The sequence below is a fragment of the Stegodyphus dumicola genome, chromosome 2, assembly GCF_044657685.1.
Source record: "Stegodyphus dumicola isolate Sdum_Otavi_A_Nest chromosome 2, ASM4465768v1".
Lineage (NCBI taxonomy): Eukaryota > Metazoa > Arthropoda > Arachnida > Araneae > Eresidae > Stegodyphus > Stegodyphus dumicola.
Window position 1 is genome coordinate 173,988,970 of NC_140769.1, and position 26,258 is coordinate 174,015,227.

The window sequence follows — 26,258 nt, forward strand, 5'->3', positions numbered from 1 at the left end:
AAGTACATTGTAATTAACCTATGATCATTCTCTGTCTTTGGGAACACTTTCGGAAACTCGTCATTCATTTTAACTGTAAATTTTAGTATCACTCTTTAGTTTTTTAACAAAATCAGAAAATTTTTCAACAGGTTTTACCATAATGGTTTTAATTCTCGGGTTCTCAATTTTAGTAATTTTAGGTCCATATTATCATTTCCATTATCATTTGCATTTAATCCATTAAACTGATTGCTTACGGGAATATCTACATTACACTTAATTAACTTTTCGGCTAAGTAAAGCCATCGGTATCAGTGATTTTGGTAGCTGACCTCTTATTCTTTTTTGATGGCCGCTTTGACTTAGCATTAATATTACCAGAATCATCATTAACATTTGAAACAGGATTAATAACATTTATTTTCAACATAAACATCAACATTTTTACAAGCATTAGATTTAACAATTTTCAGTTTGCTAGCCATTACATTTTTGGTAATATCAGTAACACTTAATAGAATCAAGAATGTCTGCACCAAAAATCTCACACTTACCTTTATATATCTGTGATAATTCTTGGGCAAAACAGCGGAAACAGTTTTTAACAGTGGAAAGTGTGAGTGCTTCAGAAATCTATCCTCGAATGCAAAATGTGTATGGCAGGGAGGGCGTTTGGCCTCCGGAGGACAAACGTCCAGAACCGACCGCGTAGCGGGAGGAGACCTGGCGTTTGATTCGAGGACCGAACTGCCGGTCCTTGAACCGGGGATCGGATGTCCGAAACCGGCTGGAAACCACTGTAGGCGGCGTGAACCTTGCGCGGGAGATCGTCGTAGGCAGTGGTGGAAGGCAGGAGACTTTGATCGATGGGCTGGGACTGTGGGAATGGCTTCAGCCTTGCCTGCGTGCGTCTCCCACAGCTCAGCGTCATCCTCCTCGTGGCCCCGCTGAAAACTATACGATGCCTTGGTCCAGGTCTTGGCTCGTATAAGCTAATGACGCTGAGCAAACAATCCCAGGGGATCGTCTGGTGAGAATTTCCGGAACCGACCATTTATGGGAGGAGACCCGAGGTTCTCCCAGACAACTGGCTGGACTTGAGTCCTGCCAGCTTCGATTTGTTGGGCATATAATCAGACTTCACAGGACTAGAACCATAGGTCCATCCTATAGTAGGTGCGGGCTTGCAGGGACCGTACTGTTACTGTCGTGTCCGTCGCCTTTGCTGTGGGGACGCTCATGTAGATATTAAGCGCTGTGCCGGGGGGGACGGCTCCTCGTGCAGCCCTCAGTGTGATGGATTCTGGAGATGAACATGAGAAGTCCCTGCGGGCTGTTTGTGGGTTGGCGCCCCACCGGCACAGTCAACTGAGGAAGGCCTCTGTATCATGTTAAGGCGCTCCAGAAGATGCCAGGTAATGTTGCCCGACTTAGAGTTAATAATGTATGAAACGCAGATCGGTATTCCGATGTTGTAGGGATTTTGGTAGTGGAAGAAGCAGTACTGACGACAGGCCACGACCTGGTGAAGCGCATGTGGAACACCTGGATGACCATGGAAGCAATTGCAGATGTGGACAGCCTCGCGAAAATAAATCGGCGAATCACTACTTGAGAAATAGCAGAGGAAATGTCTACACGCATAAGGAAGTGTACACACAACAGTGCGTGAAAGGTTGCGGTAACGTAAGATTTGTGCGTAATGGGTGCCAAAACATTTGACAGAGGAGCAGAAGATTCATCGCATATCTGTTTCTATGCAACACCTTATGCGGTACCACGAAATGGGGAACCAATTCCTTTCAAGGATCATTGCCGCTGATGAAACATAGTTTCATCACTTTGATCCAGCCACCAAACGCATGAACATGGAATGGTGACACTCTTCATTTCCACGCCCGAAGAAGGCTCGCACGTCCACTAGAGCTGGTAAAGTCTTGTTAACGTTCTTCTTTGACGTCGAAGGCTCACTACTGTTAGAATAGTTACCTACGGGCACGACTGTCACTGCTGCCACGTACTGTGCCACATTGCAGAAACTGAGAGAGAATATCTAGATCTGTCGATGTCACATGCTGTCATGTGGGGTTATCCTCTTGCATGATAATGCTCATGTGGCTGTGGTGTGCCAAACATTGTTATGGCAATTTCACTGGGAGGATCTCAAACTTCCCCCTTACAGTCTGGACATCTCGCCGTGTGACTACCACACTCAAGAAATCTCTGAAGGGACGACGATATGCCGACGATAAGGAGGTCCAAGCTGCCATTGAAAATTGGCTCCACGACCAACCTCGGAGCTTCCTCACCCAGGCTACACATCGTCTCATTGACCATTGAGACACTTGTTTCAACCTACAAAGTGACTTTGTCAAGCTTATCTGTTACGTCTATATTACGTCTTTTTTTTTGTATACTAATTCATATTTATATTATTAAACCATTTCTTTAACCGACAGTAATGCCACTTTCGTTTGAACGTCCCTTATTTTTGAATGATATTTATGGATAAATCTACGTTAGAAATTTATTATTAATTTTAAAGTAATTATGTTTTTATTTCGAATAAATAGATTTATGTTTCTGCTTTTTCTTAAGGAATAATTTTGAGATCTTTTAATACAAAATATGTGATATTAATTTTTAAACATGTCTGTTTTTAAAAACGAAAAACAAAGCATTTGGAAATTAAACAATGTTATAATATCAATGTCAAATTTTCATTTCATATTTTTTGATACAGTGTAAAGTTATTTTATATTAATTAACTAGTTATATTTTGGATCTTTACGGTCACTTCTTCCTTCTGTTTCCCCGACAGAATGCATATTATAGTTCGGATGCATTTAAGGTGAGGATTTTAGCTTGTAAGCTTGTGAATTTATCGCATGAAGCCGAAGAGCTGAGAGGACAGTTACATTCGATGGAAATTCGATTATTCTGACAGTTTTCTTGTGAGTGTAAGACAAAACTTCTCTGTCGAAACCGATCAACTAGTGTGTCAAAACAAAGATAAAAGCAATTAAGTGCTTTTTGTTATCCATCATGCTAATCTAGTTTCCTAAAAAAATTCCAGAGCCATTTGTGCTAAAGATTAGCTTTATACTTCTAAGCTTGACAACAAGATTTTGGTATTTTTCATATATATAAGAAAATAATGTTAAATTATTTTTATACAAAAGTAAAAAAAGTTAATAGCCAGTACATTTAATTTGTTTTACACAGCACCAAAGGAGGGAGATAAAATTTTGTTTACTTTGTGGTTTCTCCCTCATTTGTTATTTGACGAGTAAACGAATTCAAACGTATTTACGTATTCAAACATAATTAAAATTTTCCTGTAATTTCATGAGTTATTTTTTTCCTCCGTTAAATGCATTTAGATTTTTTTTTGACAGATATTGTGGATTATTAGAATATGTCAAAGCAAACAAGGACTATCTGCCTAAGGGAATTGATTCCACCAAGGACTATTTTCTAAATGAAACTGACTCACATTTACGTTACTCATGACGAAACTGCGAATTCCAACTATGCCTAATTTCTCATAATCGCCTGGGTTCGAATGCGAGTCGAACTAGCAGTAATCAGTAGTCTTACCCAGACGGCCACTGGTGGTTGTTTGGCAAATTTGGAAGAACTGATAAATGTTATTTAATAAATGTAATATTAGTATTTGAATCAGATTCAGAAAAACCGGAATATCGGATTCTTTTCTGCCCGGTACATCATTTGAAATTTGCTCTAATGGACTGTAGCGATTTCTTATTTCGAGTTTGTCCAAATATTTAGCCTTTGGGATTTTAGGTCTTTTGAATCTAATTCTTCTCATATTAGTTTTGGGTAAAAGCTTAAATTCTGCATTGAATTTGATACCTTCCTGCCTGTTGGAAGCATTGAAACCTGTCAGGTTACTAATATGGATAGTTAATTTATTGAGCACTTCTTTACTATACAGAATTCCAGACAGTTCTGGTCCACCAGCGGCCGAGCGGTAACGTCGCTGAACACTGGTAGTTCGGTCCGAGGTTCAAATCCCGCGAACGGGCTGGCTGCATGGGTGTTTTCGGGGTTTTCGCCATGTGTAACGTGTATACGAGCCACTTTCCCTTAAAAAGTCCTCCACGAAGGCATCCCTCCCTTAAGGCAGATAGCCCCCGAGTGCTTTGCCGTAATCTAATAAACCAATCAGACAGTTCTTCTCACTGCGACCTACGGTTAGGCTTGCATTTTGAGTGCCCTCTTGCGGCAGTGACCACTATACACTTATAAACACCCATGCTTTCTCCGGGTTTCGAACCGGCTTCTTCAGTACGGCAGTCATATTATCACGGTATGGGTGGTCTCTGCTAACGACAGCAACTTTGCTTGACCGACTCAACATTTATGCTTTTACCTGTCTGTTTGTGGTGGATTTCACGGTGGCTTTGGAAGATAATATAACCAAATATAGCACGTTCTGAATCCTGATATCACAAATCCAGTGCAACAATCAGCGCCGTCTGTTTACAGAAGATGATTAATGCTGTTCTCAAATCTTTTTCTTAATGTTTAAAATAGGGCAAAATGAATGCGGTTGACAAATACGCAATACGACTGATTGCTTCCATAAAATTTTGTAATTTTTAGCAATTAAAAATATCTAGAAATTCATGAACAGGGGGTGTGTTATCAAATTGAATAGAAGCATGCCAGTGTATTTTTTATATTACGCAAAAAAGGGAATTTACATTGCATCGATTTTGAATAAAATTCACAAGGGAAGGATTGCCTGAAAAGGGATTTATTTTGCAGATAGTTAAAAAATTTACTTTTCTTAAGATTTTCCTTAGCGGAAGATATATTGTAAAATGAAGAGTACAACAATGCTTTATATTAATTTTGTTCCTATTTTTTCCAGATGAACAGCTCAAGACACCTTTCGACATTGCTACAGGCTGTATTATTTTCTGCAATCCTCTGCAGAGGTAAGATTCACAACCTTTCGATAACTTTTATTACCCGAAAAGGATTCATTATTGTAAAGGAGTTGTAGTTCAAAGAGTAGAATTTTTATAAATAGCATTATGACACCTAAAATCTGTTTCAGCTTTGCATGGAATTTAAATTGCATAGCTGCAATCAAGTACCCACAGTTATGCCATTATTATTATTATTTTCCTTACGCCTCATAGTTTTGGGACGTAAGAAGAAACTTACTGCCACTTTTTAGTGTACTTTTAATCTCATGCTAATTTCTATGTACATGGAAAGCTAGTCTAAACAGCAGATAATATTTATTCGTGGTCCTTCTTAATTCCTGTTTCACCATTAAACGTTTGTTGAAAGCTTTCTTTATTTCATTTACTGATTTTTTTCATGTTTCGAGAAACTTAGGAGGCTCTGTAATCTGACTCTATTTTCCTAATTTAAATTGCCAACTAATTCCCTTGGGACGTTAAGAATCATTGTGCACATTAATTTTTACGCTTACGTTTCCCAAGAACGGCACCGAAACAAAAATTATTAAAAGAATATACAATTATTCTTCTTACGTATATTCGAATTTTTGGAAAATCTAAATTAGTATTCTGTTCGAGAAAATTAGAGGATGATCTCATTTTTGTTCCTATTTTTTCCAGATGAACAGCTCAAGACACCTTTCAACATTGCTACTGGCTGTATTCTTTTCTGGAACCCTTTTTGATCAAAGATTAAAATTTTCAAGCAACGTATACTAGTTTAAATATTTCTGTTAATTATCTGCATTTGAACTCAAAATTACTCTTCTTTATTATGATAAGCACATGAAATAGGCAAATTGAAGGCCGACAACGTACACTGTGAAGGAACGCATGCTGGAATACAGGTCTGTAGTGTTTGAGACTTCTGAGCCGGAACATTATACACTGCTCGACATTGAAAATGCAACACCAAGAAGGAGTGGTCAGAAAGTGATGAAATTTGGAAAAAGACAGAGACAGCAAGCAGCAATAAGTGATCTTTATTTCAAAATGATAACCAGAGTGCAGAACGAGAACGGCGTCGGCTCAGTGGGATGTAAGAGCACCACGGACAGCGATGCACGAAGAAACACATCTAGGCATAGAGTCAATAAGAGTTGCGGGTGGTGTCCTGAGGGATGGCTCTCCATTCCCTTTCAACCATTTGCCACAGTTCGTCTTCTGAACGAGGCAGGGGGGAGTCTGAAAACGGCGTCCAATCACATCCCACACATGTTCGATTGAAGACAGGTCAGGAGAGTACGGTGACCAGGGAAGCATCTGTATACCTTGCAGAGCATGTTGGCAGATACGAGCACTGTGTTGTCGGGCGTTATATTGCTGAAAAATTGTATTAGGCAGCCCCTGAATTTAGGGGATTGCTACCGGCCACAGTACATTATCCAAGTATCGTTGGTCCGTCATAGTGCCCTGAATGCGAACTAGAGGTGACCTGGAATCCTAGGCAATAGCGCCTCAAACCATTATGCCACGTTGTCGCGGGGTGGGGCGTTCCATGGTTACTGCCGGATTAGATCTGTCTCCACGCCGACGCCACACACGTATGCGGTGACTGTCGCTGGATAAACAGGAGCGTGACTTATCTGAGAACACGGCGTTTCGCCATTCTGTCATTCACATCGCTCCAGTCCGACACCATTCTAAATGTTCTCGTCTATGCTGTGGGGTCAATGACAGTCTTCTTAACGAACGGCCGTGAGTGCAGGCCACGTTCAACCAATCGACGGGAAATGGTTCTGTTCGACACGGGAACATCCAGAACATCTGCAGAATCGCGGTACAAGTGACTTGCGGGACCGCCACAGCTTATCGGCGGATGCGTCGATCCACGCGTGCTGACGTCACTCTGGCTGCACCTGCACCCCTCTTTCTTTCCACATTTCTTTGTTCCAACCATGTTCGCCATAGCCGATGCACCGTGCTCGCACCCATGTGGGTATCAGCTGCGATTTTGACGTAAGGACCAACCCGCCCTTCTCAGTCCGATTACCATAATCCTCGTAAAATCGTCTATCTGCTGGAAGTGCTTTCGTTGAAGGCGGCCTGGCATTCTTTCATATTACACGTATCCTCCGGGAGAAAAACCAACTTTCTTCGATAATTCGTCCGGCAGAAATAACGACACGAATATTGCCCATTCTGCACGTTTCTTCTCTTATATCTTACTTCACGTGTGTCGGAGAGTTGCACATTTCACATGATTCGCATAAGTCAGTGACGTGGGTGTACTCTAAAATTTGCATAAATTTCTGACCACTCCTTGGTGTTCCATTTTTAATGTCGAGCAGTGTACATTAGTTACAACTCAAAACGCACTATTTATATACGGAACAAAAATGGTCGTCAAAATGTTAGATGCGAAGGGTCGCAGACACAAATTGAAGCCTCCATTATCCTACAGTATGATATCAGGAACTTAGAACCTCCTTTTGAAATGCGAATTGGTTAGCAGACAGACTAGGAGAGATTGGTTTCAATTATTGGAATCAATAAAGAACTTTTTCCCCTCCATAGTCGGCTTCAAGAAACTAGGACACCATTACAACCGAGTTCGTTTTAGATATTTAGGCTGCCACAAGAACTCATAAGCTGAGATAAGCAGTTCTCCTCCATCCTGGTTAACGAAGTTGGATTTAATGCGAGGAAAAACGGTAATTTTGATCTCGGCCAGATATAACCTGAATTGTGAATTTAGATGCGTCTTGATCTGTTGACAGTGACGACCATTTCATTTGCCTTCTTTGTTAATGACAGATTCGGAAGCGATGTCATTCTTTAGGGATAAAAAATCGAAAATGGCTTCAGCTGCATATTCTTTTATAAAGATCCAATAACTTGCCGTACGTGAATGAGATTTTAAACCCCATATGAGGCTAAACAAGGGTCCTGTTGATCCAAAGATTTTGATCATAGATGACAATGTTTGGATACCTATGGTATCAGAATTTTTTAAAATATAAGACATTTCTGAAATGGACTGGCCTACTTATTAGAATTTCCCCCAGTTCAGCATAATAAGAGATGCACTAGGCCTTCGATATTCTGTTACTGAAAAATGTACTTCCAGAAAGCAGTTCGTAAATTGTTAAAGAATTTGATAAGGTCTATAAAATAAAGATATGCGGATTGCACTTTTGTCGTATCTGACCTTACAGCATGAAAAAGAAAAAATTGTCGTAAAATATAAATGATTTTTTAGAAATTTTTAAACTTTCACAAACTTCAATTATTTTACTTCAATTCGGTATGTAGGAGATGGCTTAGGCCTTCGAAATTCTGTGCTCCAAATGCTTATAGTGTCATCCAGGGTCTGAAAAAGTGCACATTCAGAAAAGCAGCGCATAATTTCATAAGCTTCTAAAAATTTAATAAAGTCTATACAATCAAGATATGTGGACTGCCTTTTTGTCATATCTGACCCTACATTATATTAAAGAAAAATTTGTTTCAAAACAAGGAAGCCGATTTTTCAGAAATCTTTAAATTTTCACAAATGTCTTCTTAATTCAATATTTTCAGTTAAATATTTATTCCTTTCATTTTCATGTTAAATAATTTTTTTGCATAAATTATTTTCAGTCATTTTCCAACATGTAGCAGGTATTATGTTTAATTTAATGCTTAATTTTTTTAATTTAAGATCAATATGTTTAATTTTGGCGAGAGCATAAGTTTTTCAATTTGCGGAAGAAATCAAGTTCCTTTTTTAAGAAAAGTACGTAATGTAAAATACTCAAAATATTATTTAACTGTCTCCTTGTTTACGAATACCCTTTTATGAAAAACCTAAACTTATATTTTCATTAGTTAAGAAAGAAATCGGAAGATTTTCCCTTCACAAAGAAAAGTGAAAAACGAAAGAGTTTTAAAATTACATTATTTGTTTTATGGGAAAAATAATGACTGATTATGATATAGTTTAGTGATGTTCCTGTCACATACATATCTGAACATTGTGAGTTCTTCACTTAGAATCCACTTACCATATGTGTTCTGGACAGAGAGAAAAAAAACTGCGACTTTATTCCAAAGTAACAAATAAAATATATTTACCTATTTTTACATAAACAGATTTTTTCCATAGTAGCTTGAAACACTTTCCATTTTTTTTTAACATAATGACCTCATTCTGCTTAACAGAATACAGAGAAGAATAGTCCAGTATACGGCTATATTTCAGTTGTAAAATGTTCCACACCTCAAAAATATCATGCATGTCACCACTCCATGGCCCAAGCTTCTCGTCTGTATTTGTAATTTAATCAACTGCTTTGAAGGACTTAGCTCCGGCTTCATTCTTGCAGACTACGGCGAGTGTGTAGCACTTGTCAATTATGGTTTAGCTGGAAGCTTTTTTGTGAATTATTTCGCCTCAAGATAAGAAGCTAGAAATCCAAAGATTCACATTCTATAGAACTTCCATGCATCAAAGCATCCCAAATGTCCATGAATCATGCACACTGCATTGTGTGCAGCAAAGACTTCTCACTTGCGAATAGCGGAAAGGACAAAAGTATGGCATATGTTTTCTCAAAAGCAGAAAGAAAGCGCTGCTGTAAAATCTAAAGAAATATCGAATTTCTTCATAAAAGATGCTGAAATGGATGCCATAAAAGTTTAATACTATTTTGCTCGATTTTTAGTTGAACATAATCTTCCGATTTAAGTTTTGGGACATTCGAAATACACATTCAATGGTTTGCCAGATTCTGCCACAGCAGAAACATTCAGCTGCGGGTGCCAAAAATTGCTGCAATTGAGAAAACGCTTGCAGGAATTACTGTTGTCAGTGTAGAAAACTTGATTTCTCTGAGTACTGATGGAAGTGCAGATAACATGGATAACAAGCTACAGAGGTTTCCCAAAAGCGTTCGTACACTTTTAGAATTTGTAGAAAGAGCGATATGGAATTAGCTGGATTCGAAAATCATTGCGCATTTTCCCTGAAGGATCCGTAATGAGATTCGAATTAGGCTAATTTACCATTTACCACTTCTTTGTACTTTGATTGTGTCTTAAATAACTTTTGTGTTTATGTTTAAAGATTTTAGGATTGTTTAAACTTTAATCAACGTTTTTTAACATTTAAATGTGATCTGAGTTTTACATTCACTTTTTATTTGTCAGTTTTCTGTTGTAATTTTATTTATCTTGTATTTTAACTTCTAATTGCAATTCATTTTAACTTAGTGTTAAAAATTATTCACGGGAACCACAGTATCACATTTGCTTTAAAGCAATAGCATGTGAAGAAAAGAATTTCTTTATATATATATATATATCCAACATATATATATTAAGTTTATTAGAGTACATTTTATTTACATAGATATGTACATATGCATATATTTAATAAAACTCAATCAAACAAAACATCCACAAGAACTTACTACAAAATATTCAAGTTTTTTGAAAAGCAAAACATTTATTGAGTTTTTGGTAAATAATGTGATATTTTACTTTGCATTGTCTTTTCTAGCATCAAATTGTTCGATGACGTCCATTTTGTTATTTATTTCACCATTGAAATGTGCGTCTAAGTAAATGCGCATACTTTCCATGACGTTCCCTAATTTCGGATGATTTGGGAACAAGAGCTGCATTATTCATTTCATTTTCGTTGTCGGAATCTATACCAATGATATTTTTTGTGCTTTGAACAAGCTCCAAAATGTCTTTGTCTGTCATAATTGGGTCTGTATACACATAAGCATCAACTACTGCAACGAATTCTTCCAAGGATACACTAAGAACAGTCCAATAATACAGAAATTTTCTCAATCATTTCATTAAGTGTCGGTTCAGTTTCAATAGTCTTCCTTCTCTATTTCTTTTGGCGCGAACCAAACTCACTGATTTTTAAACACACTTCGATGTACTCATCACCAAATTCCAAACCCAACTGATGAGAGATGAGATGTTTTTGTGTGGCGTTTGCAGGGGTGGAGGATGAAAATAGCTTAGATAAACAAAATTAGCTCGTGTCACAGACTATTCCGAGTTTAATTCAAAGCCGAGTTAGCCTCCTTCTACGGAAATATGTGAAACCACCTCTCTTTCATTTTACACCCCTCTTAAATCTCGTCTGCGCGGCTGATGTTTTCCGTATTTTGTTCATTCCCTGAAGGGAAATCTTTTCGTGTTAAGCGGTTTTCTCTTCGTGTTCAGAGAAAAGAAAAATGCATGAAAATGATAGTAGTTTTTTTCAGAACCGTTGTATTATTTCGTGTTTACGGATATTTCGTCTTAAGCGTTTTCGCGTTAAACGTATTTCACTGTACTTATAGATGGCGTAATGAACCATGCTCTTTATTTAAATATTTTGAACGATAATTTAAAATTATTCGGCCAAAATTTGGGTGCTAGAAATAACTTTATTTTTTTATCAGGATAAAGATCCTATTCACACGGCCCTCAACGTTCGTTCGCCTTTGGTATATCTGTACCCAAGTAGCACAGCAACATCGTGGCGACGTTGCAAACTCGTCGCGGATGTTCTTTGCAAAAACGTTGCTATATGTCATCTTTAAGGCGCCCAGATGTCCGCGAACATCCACTGTTTTGCAATCGTTGCAAATACGTCTTTATTACGTCTTTGGATATGAGGTTTTTGTCGCATAGATGTCGTTACTGCGTCTTTCGCAGGTTATATTTTTGTTGTGAAAGCATCGTATCACGACGTCTTAAAGATGCTTAAATGTTCGCAAAATTCCACCTTTTTGCAACAGTTGTGAAAATGTCGTTATTATATCCTTGTGTTAAATATTGATTTATGCAGAAAAATAAGGTTAATAATTAATATATTTTTCCCCTTTTTAAAATTTTTGTATTCCTTGTATTTTTCTAAAGTTTAAATATTTTATCATTTCCTTAAAACCAGAAGATAATACAATTTTCTCTCTTTAGACTAAATATGCATAATTAATAGTAGCCTTAATTATTTTCAGTACTTTAAACTATATTTTTTAAATAACTTAAATTCTAAATTACGATTATTTAAATAACTTAAATTCTAAATTACGATTATTTAAATAACTTAAATTCTAAATTACGATTATTTAAGATTTCATCATTTTTTCCCTTAAGTGAGAATAATTATGAAAGTGTTTATTATAAATATATAACATTAATAGTAGGTTTTAAGTAAATAAAATTAAATGAGACATAAATAAAAGTAAAGATATATATGTTCGTAAAAAAAAGAGCGTTTCTGATAAGAGTATTATCACATTTATTTCTGTTAAATCTCAGAGACACTGAAAATTGCTCCTCTCATGATAAATTAGGAAGTGGTTCTTAAAGTAACATAATCAGTATTTTACCCTAACTCAAGAATAAATTTATTCGCGTTTCACAGTAAAAAAATATAACCATTAACTTCTATATCTCCAAGATATGCAAATGAAACACAGTATAAAGTAGTTAATAAATGTGATAAAAAATATACCTAAATCTAATAACTTCCCATATTCATATCTAAAATGAAATAATAACCTAACAAACAACACACATGACAGCATTATTTAAGAAAAAACATGAACTAGTAGCGTTTGAAAGTATAAATATCAGAAGGAAGGTACAAGAACTAAAATTTTCAATTAAAAAAAAATATTTGTGTTTTTTAAATAGTAAGCAATTAAAAGTGCAATAATTATGGATTGCAGTATTTACTAGTAATGATGATGTTTCTTAACACCATTTCTTTCGATCATATGTTAATGTATTTACTTATTTTTAGTTTCTACATTTTAGAATAGTAGTAGATTACAATGATTATTTCATGCACTTTTTATAATCAACAATTTTCCTTTTTGTTACTGTACAGAAATAATTGAAATAATATAGTATACGATAGTAAGCTAAGTACGTCAAAGTAAGCTCTTCGTTAAATAGCACACGATGAAACTTTTTGTTTCTTTTTATTATGAATTTCTTTCTTATCACAAGCACATAAAAAGTAAGCGAAGAAAATAGAATATACTTAAATTTAATAAAAAATAAAACCTAATTTCCAACATTAATTTATTGAGATAATCTAATATAATCTAATAAACATACATAACGGCAATAGAATATACTTAAATTTAATAAAAAAATAAAACCTGATTTCTAAAGTTCATTTATAACGGCATTATAGATAACGGCAATATTTAAAAAAAAAAAAAAAAAAAAAAAAAAAAAAAAAAAAAAAAAAAACCTCGATTTACAGTGTTTGGAAGAATAGATACCAAACGAAAAGTAATAAAGCTGCAATTTGCAATCAATAAAAAGTATTTAGTGTTTTTAATATTACACAATTAAATATCACATAATTATAGATTACAATATTTCATAGAAATGCTAATGTTTCCTTAACGCTAGTTTTTCGATCATACATTTCATACACTGTTTAAAATCATTAAGCTTTCCTGCATACTGTACAAAAGACAATATACTATATAATGTGCATTATTATTAATTTTAATAATTAATTAATTGCTTATATTATACACATCTCTAATTCATCTTCAGCAGTCATATTAAGTACTGGAACCAGTCCAATAATTACTTTGTAGTTTGAAAATAATGAACATACCAAAACTGCTTGAATTGTTGTTGCTCCTGTATTGATTGCATTGATTTTCAGCAAAACCAGAAAGTGCCTTACCGTTGTATGTTATTTTGGTTTTATATGAATTAATTCTGAAAGCCAACTTTTCAATATGAACACAATAATCGATTAATATGAGTGATATGCGATATAGCGCTTAGGACGTTATAACCGAAGCACAAAGCTAGTAAGTTTATCCAAATATTGCACCGCTGGAACCACAGTGATTGGAGACAGACACTATTTCGCGAACCACACACTATTTCACGAACACTATATTCCAGAGACCACCATAGACCACAGAGATACTATTTCACGAACACTTGTTTCACCATTAGCATTGTAGCATTTCTTGGAAAGCAGATATTCACACACAAAATAAGCACAAATTCAGCATTCTCACGATAATTTCACTCGCTGAAGATAGTTGAAGTAACTAGATACAGAACAATGAGAAGACTCACAATGCGTTCTTTGATTGACAGTGCATTACATTTACTTTTAATGTAAGCAATATTATTTATATCAGTCATTTATTAAATTTCAAACATGAAGTAAAAGTCTTTTTAAACGCCTTACACATGGCATCTCTTGAAAGAACTGCTAGAATTTGAATTAATTGCGCAGTTGTTCGAATTTGGCAGCTAGCTAAAGCACGCGAATCTCGAGATGTTGGTTTATATAAGCATCCAGTAAATAATATACTGGTCTGCTTCTCCTTCGATGAATTTTCCGTCATAAATATTGGACAGCCGTGAATTCGTCCTTACTTCAGAAATAAGAAATAAAGTCATATTTCAGTAGTGAAATAATTGCTAACATGTGATTTGCATTGATTTCGGAAATATGATTTTTTAAAGTATATAAAATGCATAACTTAATAACTTACTTTATAGATTAGTTTCATTTTTAAATATTTTGCTATAATATTTCTAAAAAAATATTTTAAGTATTATTTTAACACAATTTTAAACAATTATTTAGCACGTATTTTTAGTACTAATTAAATTTAATAAGTCAAAAGTATCTATATTAAATTTACATTTCATTAGATTAATATACCTTAGCTTAATATATTTAGGTGAAATAAAGTAATGAAACATTGCAAAGTAAATCTTATGCAGACTTCCGATTCTTGAAAGGGCAGATTTAGTCTCTTTTCATTCTAAAAAAAATGCTGGTGAACTAAAAAAAAAAAAAAATGCAATGCTAAAATGACCACGTCTAAAAGCGGTCATATCATAACATTTCCGAAAAAAAAGACTGGTGAACTCTATGCCCAGAATCTGTCATAAATGCTGCAATATATGCTACAAAATACTGACTAACAGAAATACTATAATATTTGGGACAGAATGCAAAATCTCATAAAATTTTGAAATATTGCAGTATAAGATGGCTGTCTCTTTTAGTGTCTATGAATTAGAGAACAATGGGATGCTATTATAATAATAATAATTATTGTTATTATTACTATTATTATTATTATTATTGTTATTATTCTTATTCTTGTTATTATTATTATTATTATTATTATCTTTTTTTATTATTATTATTATTATTGATATTGATGATGATGATGAACCAGTTAACAGTGAGAATGATGAAGCGAAATTGCAAAACATTAAAGAAAGTTACCATCAAATGCCAACAAACTGAAGTTATAATTTTTGAAAGAATACTTTGTTTAGAACAGAAAAGTTTAATTTGCAACCAGAAGCTCCTTATACATATAAATTGAAAAGAGGACTTGTTAAACTTTTGATCAATTTATTTGTTATTAGATTCGTCAGGACATCAGTAATTTCTGAACGAGATGTAGTTATTAGAAAATTTCATGATTGGTGCAAAAACCAGATTATATTTAATAAAGGGCTGGTTGGATGAAAGTGAAATGAAGGTAGTTTTGAATTTAGTGAGAGTTTTTTTTTTTTTTTGTATTTGCATGTTCATATATATATATAATTGACAATTTTTTCCTAATGGATCCATTTCTAAAACATACGAAGTTGCTGACATTAACTTGAAAACTATAGTTTCATTTTCATCTGCTCCATTCTGATGAATACTTTCACATCCGTTATTGATGAAAAAATATCTTACTCAAGTGAAAGTTCATACGAAGTAGATAATTTGAAAGTTTGCAGATTGACTAATTCATATAGCATGGGAAGAAATTGAAAAACTGAAAGATATGAATGGGTGCTTTAAATACAAAATATTTCCTAATGTAATGCTTGCTGCTTTAACAAAATTTCATTCAAATGAAGCTTGTGAAAGAATTTTTTCTATTATTAAAATTATCAGACTGAATTTCGACCAAATTTAAATATGAAAACTCTTGAAGCAGTACTGATTGAAAAGATTAATACGCAGGCAAATGAATAAATGTGTTATAAGAAAAACATTTTCAATACAGAGCTACATATAAATCTTTACATTAATAATTGATAAATGCATTGCAGGTACTTTTTGAATAATTAAATGTATTATTTTTGTGTATTTAAAGTTTTATTTTTTGAATTTTATTTTCCTGTAGAAATTAGAATTCAGAAAGCTCATAAAGATGTATGATATATGGCCTCAGATTTCCTCTATAATTATTTGTGGTTTAAAATATTTGTTTTTCCACGTTTTAGGTATTTTAATAAAAGTCTTATTTAATCATTACCAATTTATTTCTAAGAAATAGTAAATGCATGAAATAGCTGAAATACTTAGAATTTTAGAACGTTCTCTCAAAATTGATTACTTTACCTTCTGTAATTTTTATTTCAGGTGAAAATCCAAAATTCAAATTGCTGACAGACGCCATGAACTGCTCTTTAACACATAGAATGAAGGAAAATGGTAAAATGCTATTAACTTCTAATATTAATATGCAGTTAATTGCTATTTTATTTTCCGTTGCATCGAAGCAACAGGAAGGACTTTTGCAATCGGGAAGAAATTTGATATGCAAAAACATCTCCATCGAACATGCAAAAACACCTTCATCGAACATGCAAAAGCATCTTCATCGAACATGCAAAAACTTCTTCATCGAACATGCAAATAATCAAAGTTTCAAGGCGAACAGGAATTGCGATCACAGCGCGCATATCTACTGCGCAATTCGCGCAATAAAACCAATAACAGAGGCGGAAAATTTATCTTTCTTGCTGCCATTGTAATTCTGTAAAGAAGCATCTAAAGATGCCATTACGATAATATCCGAGAAGGACTCGGATATCATCGTAACGACGATGATGTTTCGACGACTAAACGTCTACGAACGCGGTCCTATTGTAGGGTTGCGTAAAGCTGGGTGGACATACCGAGCAATAGGACGTCATCTACAGAGACTGCTGTGAAAAGATGTTGAGAGCAATGTTGCTACAAGGAAATTGCCGACGAAATGAAGGCTTTGAAAGGCCAAAGAGCACAGATGTGAGGCAAGATAGGATGATTGTTCGCCAGGCCCAAACCGCCACAACGGTATTATTGTCGATTATTCAACGCACTACAACCACGTGTATAGTTTCTGTGGTATTGTCCACCATCAGACGGCGCTTGTCTGAGGGGGGTTACGCTCACAGAGGATTTTAAGACGTTTGCCTTTGACCCCAGAACATCGGCGGAGTTGTACCATATTCTTGTCTGGAGAGGACGAGGCCAGCGGTCCCAATCAGCCTTTGTTTTACAAAGGCATACTGCCAATAACCCCTGTTGTGATGGTGTGGGGCGCTATTTCTTATGACAGCAGGTCATCTTTAGTCAAAATCTTTAGTTTAGTTGTAGAAGAGAAATTAGAATTAATTTCCAAGTTCCAACCTCCCCCCCCCCTCCGATGAAGTGACATTGAGGTTGATTGAATTGGTTTGCTTGGAAGTTGGGTTTTGCTTGTTTGAAATATTTTGGTTCTAACATTTTTAAATTCTTTGTTGCATTAATTTAATTATTGGAAATTTATTAATTATGAATTTCAATGTTTGGTCATTGTGAAATATTATTTCTAAATTTAGTACTTTATGTATTTAATGATAATTTTTCTACAGTTTAATGCGCGAAAATACTAGGCATGTTTGCGTTATGTTTTCAAAAAGAATTATTTTGTAATTTATATATAATGCAAAAATTCTACTTGCATTAGTTGATGCTTTCTTTAATTTAACTTTAAAGCTAAAAAAAATTGCGACAAATCAAGTAACTGCACGCTGTGAAAAATTTTCTTTGGTAATTTGCAGTCATCTACTGTGTAGGTTTAGGATCCACGACTCGAGGTTCCTAAAATAAAACAAAGAATGGAGTCCATGAGTGCTACTGCATCAGTCCTGAGCGATAAAATGACAGAAAGGGGAAATGACCTATTCCAGTTAGATTTTTCCCTGCACTGCTAGATTTAATTTGCGATTTCCTAACAAAGTTTATAGCTAGATAGAATTTTGCTTAAGTTATATTTACCATCTTGAAGTTTTTGGTCATTTGGTCAGGCTTAGAATTGTCTTTAAATAAACTGAAGAAGATTATCATTGAAAAAAAAAATCGATTCTCCTTTTCTGTTTAGCACATCGCCGTAGCTACTTCTTATGGAAGTATTTTCTTCGAGTTTCATTTCCTCAGTCGTAAGGAACACCTTTAGACTGTTCTGGCTGCTTTGATTTAGGAGATTCGCTTAGGAGACAGTATTACTGTCAGTGAGATAATGTTCGTCGGCCGTGACCATCATGACCATGATTACGACCATGAGGGTCATGGATATGATTCAGCATGACCCTGTCCGACTCTCACCGGCGAACAATTGAATGTCTTTTTTTTTTCTATTTTAAGAATTATTCTGAATTTGTCATATAATGTATTCTATACTAGCTTAATGTAAAACGTGTTTAATTAGATTTCCATCCCTTCCCAATTTTACAAAGTTTCGAGCTTTGGTCTCTTCTGGTGGCTAATAATTAATTTACCCACTCCACAGTAACCGTCCTAATGACCCTTTTTCTAGTTTTCTCCTTTTTCTTCTAAAAAATCTTTCTCCCTTTCTGTCCTCCTCTCTTAATAATAAACTTCTGAATCTCCCTCTCAAGAACTATCATCAGCTTTATTCTTCTTCCGTCCTTCCAACTTGCTCTGTTCGGTCAGTGATTGGGAGCTATACCTGTGCAATCTTGAATGAAGATTTCGTGCTCCCAATACTTTTACCTGCACCTGAATATGTTGCAGTACTCAAGAACAATAAACTGCATTTTAACGGAAAATAGAACTCTTCGGTCTCAGACAGTAATGTTGGCTGCAGTGGGTAGACAAACTCATTCGAAGCTGCAGTATTAAAAGAAAACAAAATAAATTTTATGAACTGTTTGGCGGCACACTAATTAAAAATGCGTTACTTACTGGGTTTATTAAAATTTTCTCTTGACATTTTAATAATTATTGAACTGAGAAGACCAAAAAATGTAAAAATAAGTATAATTAACTTCGTTTAAAGAATATTATTAAATACATCCTTATATGATTCAAAATTTATTTGTACTAACTGTGGAATAAATGTTACAGATTTTTATATTATGAATTTCAGAAAGTTCACTCAAAATTTACTATAGTTGTTATTTAAATTTCAGGTAGAAATGGAATTTTGTCTATGCTGGGAGGTTCAGAAATCGCGAAGTGCTCTATTGAAGTGGATGGTAAAATTATATTACTTCTCATAATTAATATGTTATTAATTACCTTCTTTCTTTCAGCTGTTGTCTGTTATGGACTAATTTCAAATTTTGTGCATATATTCTACGCAAAAAAATTATATGTTCACTTTTTTATGTATTCGAAAATTAGCTAATTCCACGCGTTATTTTTGAAGCAGCTGATATGGTGACAATTATCCATCTGTTAAATAAGCTAATATTGTGTTCTTTGTTAATGCGAAGAAAATCTACACATGATTGTAAAAGGGAATGACATTTTATTTCGAAATAATGAAATGCTTTTATGTTTTTTATGCTTTATTTTTAAAGTTCACAATATTATGTGAAAAATTAAATTAAAGAGCACTGAACTACAGACTGAAAAGCATTTTATTGGAAAAAATATCTAAAATGTGGGCTTAACCATCATTTTATTTCGAAAAGAATCTATATCATGTTTGAAAATAAAACACTGGGCTCTGAATAACCTTAGAAATCACTGTTCAAACTTTCTATTCTAATGATAATTCAAGCTTCTAAACTTTTGTTTGTGGCAAGTACTTCCTTTGATAGATTTTGTGTTGCGACACGTTTGGAAGAAAAAAAGAGTTGCAAATAAAATATTTATCTATGTGTTAACCGCTTCAAGTACATATTTACTCCTGAATCACATTGTCGCCCTAATGCTAAGTGGCCGAGTGCTGGAACCGCTGAATACTGGGTGTTCGATTTCAAGCGAACAGTCTGGCTGTATAATTATTTTTAGTGGTTTTCCGCATACGTAACCTCAATTACGATCTAGTTTTCCTTAGAAAGTACACTATGTAGTACTCTCTTCCTTTAGATACAACTTGGGTGGTTTGATACACTCTTTTGTATTTTGCGATCGTGACGAAATTTTGTATGCAAAAATATCTTGATCGAACATGCAAATGATCAAAGTTTCAAGACAAATGTACAGGAATTGCGATCACAGCGCGCATTTCTAGTTTAAAGTATAAAACCAGTAACAGAGGCCGAAAAATAATCTTTTTTGTTTCTGCCACTGTAATTCCATGAAGAAGCAACTAAAGATGCCATTACGATGATATCGAAGATCTTACAGACAACTACACGACTTCGAACGTGGTCGCGTTGTAGGGTTGCCTGAAGCTGGGTCCATACCGAACAATAAGCCGCCACTGCAGAGTACAGACACTGGTGTGGAAAGATGTTACCAGCAATGGTTACTACAAGGAAATTGCCGACGAAATGAAGATTGTAGAAAGCAGGCCAATGAGCACAAATGCGAGGAAAGATAGGATGATTCTTCGCCAGGGCCGAACCGTTCCAACGATATCATCATCGATTATTCAACACACTTAAGGCATGTATATACTTCCCGTGCTAACGCCCACCATGTCACGGCGCTTGTTCTGAGGCGGGGTTACGCTCACAGAGGCCTTTAAGACGTTTGCCTTTGACCCCACAACATCGGCGGAGTCGTCTGGAGTGGTGTCGCAGCCGATCATCATGGCTGCCATCAGACTGGCATCGTATAGTGTTCAGGGGTGAATTCCGCTTCACTCTTGAAGCAGATGACCACCGTGTTCGTGTCTGGACAGACGGGCCAGCGGTACCAATCAGCCTTTCTTTTACAAAGGCATACAGCCATAACCCCTGGTGTGATGGTGTGGGGCGCTATTTCTTATGGCAGCAGGTCATCTTTAGTCATCCTCCGTACAACTTTAACAGCTCAACGATATGTTGATACCATCCTGCGGCCGGTTGCATTACCCTTCATGGCACGTCATCGTTGGGTCATTTTTCAAAAAGTTAATGTCAGGCCACTTACCGCTCGCATATTTCTGGACTGATTTCGTGCAGGTGATACTCTTCCTTGTCCAGCAAGGTCACCAGACCTTTCACAAATCGAGTATGTCTCTGACATGGTAGGCCGCCAGATTCTGGCACCACAAAATATCGCCGATCTGGAGTGAAAACTGATGAATGTCTGGCAGAATGTGTCGCAGGATGACATTAGGAACTTCTACCACTCCTTGCCTTTACGAATTTAAGCATGCATTGCCTCCAGGGATGATTCGACCAACTACTAATTTAAACACCGAATGGGTGATTGTGAGCCTTGAAAAGGTACCATGACCTTGATTTTTTAATCCTTTTATTATCTGTGTATAAGCTATCCACATATTCTATTTCATCAAAAACAGTCACTACCTTCATGGTGTTTCAATTGTTTTGCAAAAGAGTGTATATTCCTCACTGTAAATCACGACAATAATCCCTTTATGGGAACTCTGAATTACTAATAACTAACTCATATTCTTCTTGCTGCTGTCAAATGCTTGTGACTCGGAAGTTGCTGACGGATAGTGAAGTGATTTCATTATTTTTGTTATTAAATTTAATTTGACCTAAATCGGGATAGTCTCTCATATACATAACGTTTTATATAGAATTGTTTAATAATATTTAATAACTTCATATTTGAATTTTATTTTATTTACAGTAATATATGGTACTTTATTACGTTTTTCTACACAATAGTACGTACATTATTAATTACATATATATTCAACCTATTTATCAGAGTTTGCCTCGCTTTGTTACTCAGGATTTTCTCAGTATAAATGCCTAAAAATGAAAATTTTTTAAGGATATAAAATATTTTAAGGATATTTTAAGTATCTAATTATAATCTAATGCATTTTAGATGGCAAACATAATTTAAAATGTACAAAAACAGATTCATGCATTATAAAGCGAATTTAAAGGAATATGGAAAAGATTTAAATCGATTTGGCAAAAGTCTTCTTTTTATTACATATTTAAAGATTGGTAGCTTTGTATTGGTAAAATTCTAGTGTCCTACCCAACTTTCGCTCAATATTCATCAGTTACCTATGTAAAAATTTCGTTTTCATAGTATCGATTTGTATGCCGGTAATTTGTTGGTATCTGTCATATGCTAATACCGATTTTACGGTAAGTCGATACCGCATATCATCGTTGTATGCGGCTTTGATTATATGAATGAAAGCCTTATTTACACGAGAGTGAAACTATTCCGTTTGCATTTCTTGTTTGAAGCATTAAATAATTTTTAAAGTATCTTCCCCGCAAAAAATGCCGCATAGAAACCAGTAAAACGTTTTATGGTTACCCTTAAGATTTTATGGGTTTGTATTGACTTTTACTGGTTTCTGTTGGTCTCTATGGGTTTTTCTTACTGTTTTCAAAATGACCCATAGAAACCACTAAACTTTCTACTGGTACCTATAGAATTTTTGATGGTCTCTATTGACTTTTACTGGTTTCTATTGGTCTCTGTGGGTTTTTCTTATTGGTATCAATTGACACCCATACAACCAACATCAATTTCAGAACTTTTTACTGGTTTGTATTGGTTTATATTGACTTTTAATGGTTTTCTAACTGGTATCAATATAATAATAAATCTTCTGTTGATTTATATGGGTTTATGCTCTTTTTCTTTCTGGCGTTAATAGACTTCTTGTAAACAATAATATTAACAGAATGAAAATATGATCTCTTTAAGATCATCAGAGTAACCTGGAAACGCAGGTGGTCGTTTTAGAGAGAGAGAGTTTTTACTAAATATGCTTATTTATTTGATTAATTTTTTTCCCGGAAACAATAACAGTAATCATATACACCACACACAACGAGGTCTCTCTAAGGCGACCAGTCGCATATAAAATTCATTTTTGCAAGTGGTCGCCTTAGAGAGGTGATGCTGAATACCAATATATTCTCAAGTTCTCAGAAATACGTTTATCTTTTAGAGGTGGTCGTCTTAGGGAGATTGCATCTACGAAATGAATCTCTTTAAGTCGACCAGCCCCACTTGCAGAATTTCTTTTGTGAATGGTCGCCTTACAGAGGGAATGTTCAATACCAAAATATACTTATGCTTTTAGAAATACTGGTCTCTTTCACAGGCGGTCGTCTTAGCGAGGTGGTTTTTGCTACGAGTTGGTCCTCTGAATACACACACATAAGCACTTACATTTCTGATATTACAAATAAACACCGGTATCAACCAACATCTCTTTAACGGGACTAAGTTCGTTCACAATCGCAAAACGTTTCTCCGTGTTAACGCTGACATGAGGAAAAAAAATTCCCCCTCCCTCTCATGCTCCCTTCCCCCACTCTCAGACGTTTCCCAAACAAGCAATATGGCGCCGTTCTAGTTGTTGTGCGATGGTGGTGTTATTTTCTTCGTGGATGTAGTAATGCAATATATAATTTATTATGATTTACTGTGTTACAAATTTTACTATTTATAAATTAGTAATAAATAATAAAATACCAGCACTGACTATGAATATGAAAGCAAATACCACTATAGCCATGCACGTGTAATCGTGTCTAATGTTTGAGAGAACTTGGCTGATAGCTGACTTGTTGTGAAATGGAATTTCTGTGCGTGAAATTGATTTTCCATCTTTACTTTCATCCTGAAAAGCAATGTGCTTAAAGACTGAAAAGTGATAATTTCAGACTTGATATTTTGGTTCAGTGTGTTTAGATCAGATGCAGAAATATAGTTTTTGCATTCTACTGAAACTGTATTTTGGAAAATTTGCTTTTTTGATTACAGTTTAGAAATATTTTTTAAAGCTTGTTCATGTAGATGCTTTATCATTTGAATATTATATACTAATAAATTTGAGCATACCTTACTTAAAAATGATCTTGCATGATTCAATTTTCAATTTTTCGACTAATGTGATATGGCCGAGCAAAAAGAATTTTTCTTATGTCTTAAAAAAATGTACTAATTATATTTCGCGAGCAAAAAAGGTAAGTTCTATTAATGAAGTAAACATTGAAATATTTAATGTGTTTATTACTTATTGAATGGGGTAGACAAGACATACAAGCTTAAGGAAACTTTTTCCCACTACTAAAATTATGGGAAAATTTAGATGATCATAAACTTACATTGTTTTTTCTTTTTGGTCTATTTTTCTTTACAAGTATGAGACCAGAACCACATTTTTACATTAAATATTTTGTGCTATTTTGTTAAAACACATATACTCATTTTATGCATACTTTAATATTCATTATTATTAGTTTGATGAAGAAAATTGTAGATCTGTTTTCCATAAATTACTTTTGAAATAATAATAGATTTGTGAATAACCTTTATGTAATATTAAATGTACTAATCTTGGGAGTATAAAAAGTGAATTATTGATTTGAAAAAAATTACATTAAATGAAACCTCATATAAAGGGTATTTTCTTAAATGACAGTGATACATTTATCAGAAACATAATTAAATAGCAGTACTTAAAATCACTCATAGTTTTGTTAGGCTACAGGAAACTGGCATTATCTGGAATTGTGGAGTTGATTGTTTTAGGAAAGTTTCACTGTATAATCAATTGATTTAGGTGTAGTAAATTTTACATGGGTATGAATTTTGCAGAAGTAATTGAAAGTTTTTACAAGACAATTGAAACCAAAGCTTTTCGGATTATGAGTCTTGTAAGGGCGCTGTTTTAGCATTGCTTTCAATTATAGTTAGAGTAATATTTAAACATTATTTTCTTTCATTAGTTATACTGCGGAAATGGTAGTTACAATTTTCTGCACTAAATTTATTTGTTTGTATAGATATTAACGTAAATAAAACAAATATAACTATATGTACTATATTCGCTTAATTGCAATGATAGTAATTTTAACTGCATTTGTATAAGGCTGTACAGAAGATTTATTTATATTGCTAAATACTGCACTATATAAATTTTATTTGGCATTGTAAATACAGAAAATGCTCAGCATGAGGTATTTTTATATTATATAATCTACTGTAAAAAACAATATCTACCTTTTCAGTACTTTAAATTTTACTATCTAGAATTTTTATGGTTCAAAATAATATTTCTATACACTTTCTAAAGTATTCTTTCTACAATAGAAATCTAAATAACTTATAGCTAAAACACTGGCTCAAATTTATTCCAATAATGCATCGCTTTAATTAAATTTATGTTCCTTTGTGATGATATATGAAAAACCTTTTGTAATAATAAATTATTTATATATATAGGTAAATTGTATTTGTAGCTTGTAGGCTTCTATATATTTTAAAAATTTTATTTAAAATTACTCTACATGCTTTCTTTGCAATTTAGTTCTGTACTTTTCATCAGTGCTAATTATGTACTTCTCCCTGGTTTATGTTTTTATGGAAATTTGATCTACAGTTCTATTTTTGTGTATTTTTTAATAGGGTTCTGCATGTGGATACCCGTCCTATGTACGATTCTATGTATGGTTACTCCACTATGATATAATTCTATTGGTTTTGTTTATGGGTTTTTGTGTACTGTTTTGTGCAGCGATTTGTCCAAGAGGTACTTTTATTAGTCTGTGGATTTTTATGTAGTGGTTTTTACAGGATTTGGCCTATGGATGCCTGTATAGGTGTACGTGCTTTTGTCTACTGGTTTTTACGAGGCATAGACCTACGAAATATCCATTTTTTTAATGGAGATTTGGTCAATGGATATGCATAAAGTTCTGCTTTCTGGCTATTTGTATTTACTGGGATTTCGTTTATAGTGTCTACAGTTCTACAGGTTTCTACAGAGATTTGGCCTACTCGTATCCATACAGTCGTACGGGGTTTCTGTTTACAAGTTTTTTATGGGTATTTGGCCTACGGGTACCTGTACAACTGTGCAGGTTTCTTTCTATGGGTTTTTATGGGTATTTGGGTACCCATAGGGCTGTGCGGGTTTCTTTTTATGGGTTTTTACGGGGATTTGGCCTACGGGTAACCGCACAGCTGTACAGGTTTCTTTCTATGGGATTTTATGGGGCTTTGGTCTACGAGTACCCGTACAGTTGTACGTGCTTCTGTGTGTGGGTTTTTACGGGGATTTGGCTTACGGGTACCCGCAGAGCTGTATGGGTACCCGTAGGCCACTTTATGGGTTTCTACAGGGCATTTTTAGCAGGGTTGAAGCACAGTAAAAA

The 26,258-nt window shown here is 34.6% G+C and overlaps 1 protein-coding gene across 1 annotated transcript in view; it reads left to right on the top strand.

Annotated features, from left to right (window-relative positions):
• The window catches only part of LOC118189104 (uncharacterized), a 101,406-nt gene that overhangs the window by 33,743 nt on the left and 41,405 nt on the right, over positions 1-26,258 (top strand). Inside the window, exons 2-4 of the mRNA XM_035359651.2 lie at positions 4,883-4,949; positions 16,354-16,425; positions 19,173-19,238. Coding sequence (XP_035215542.1) covers positions 4,883-4,949; positions 16,354-16,425; positions 19,173-19,238 — 205 coding nt within the window. The remainder of the gene's footprint in view (positions 1-4,882; positions 4,950-16,353; positions 16,426-19,172; positions 19,239-26,258) is intronic.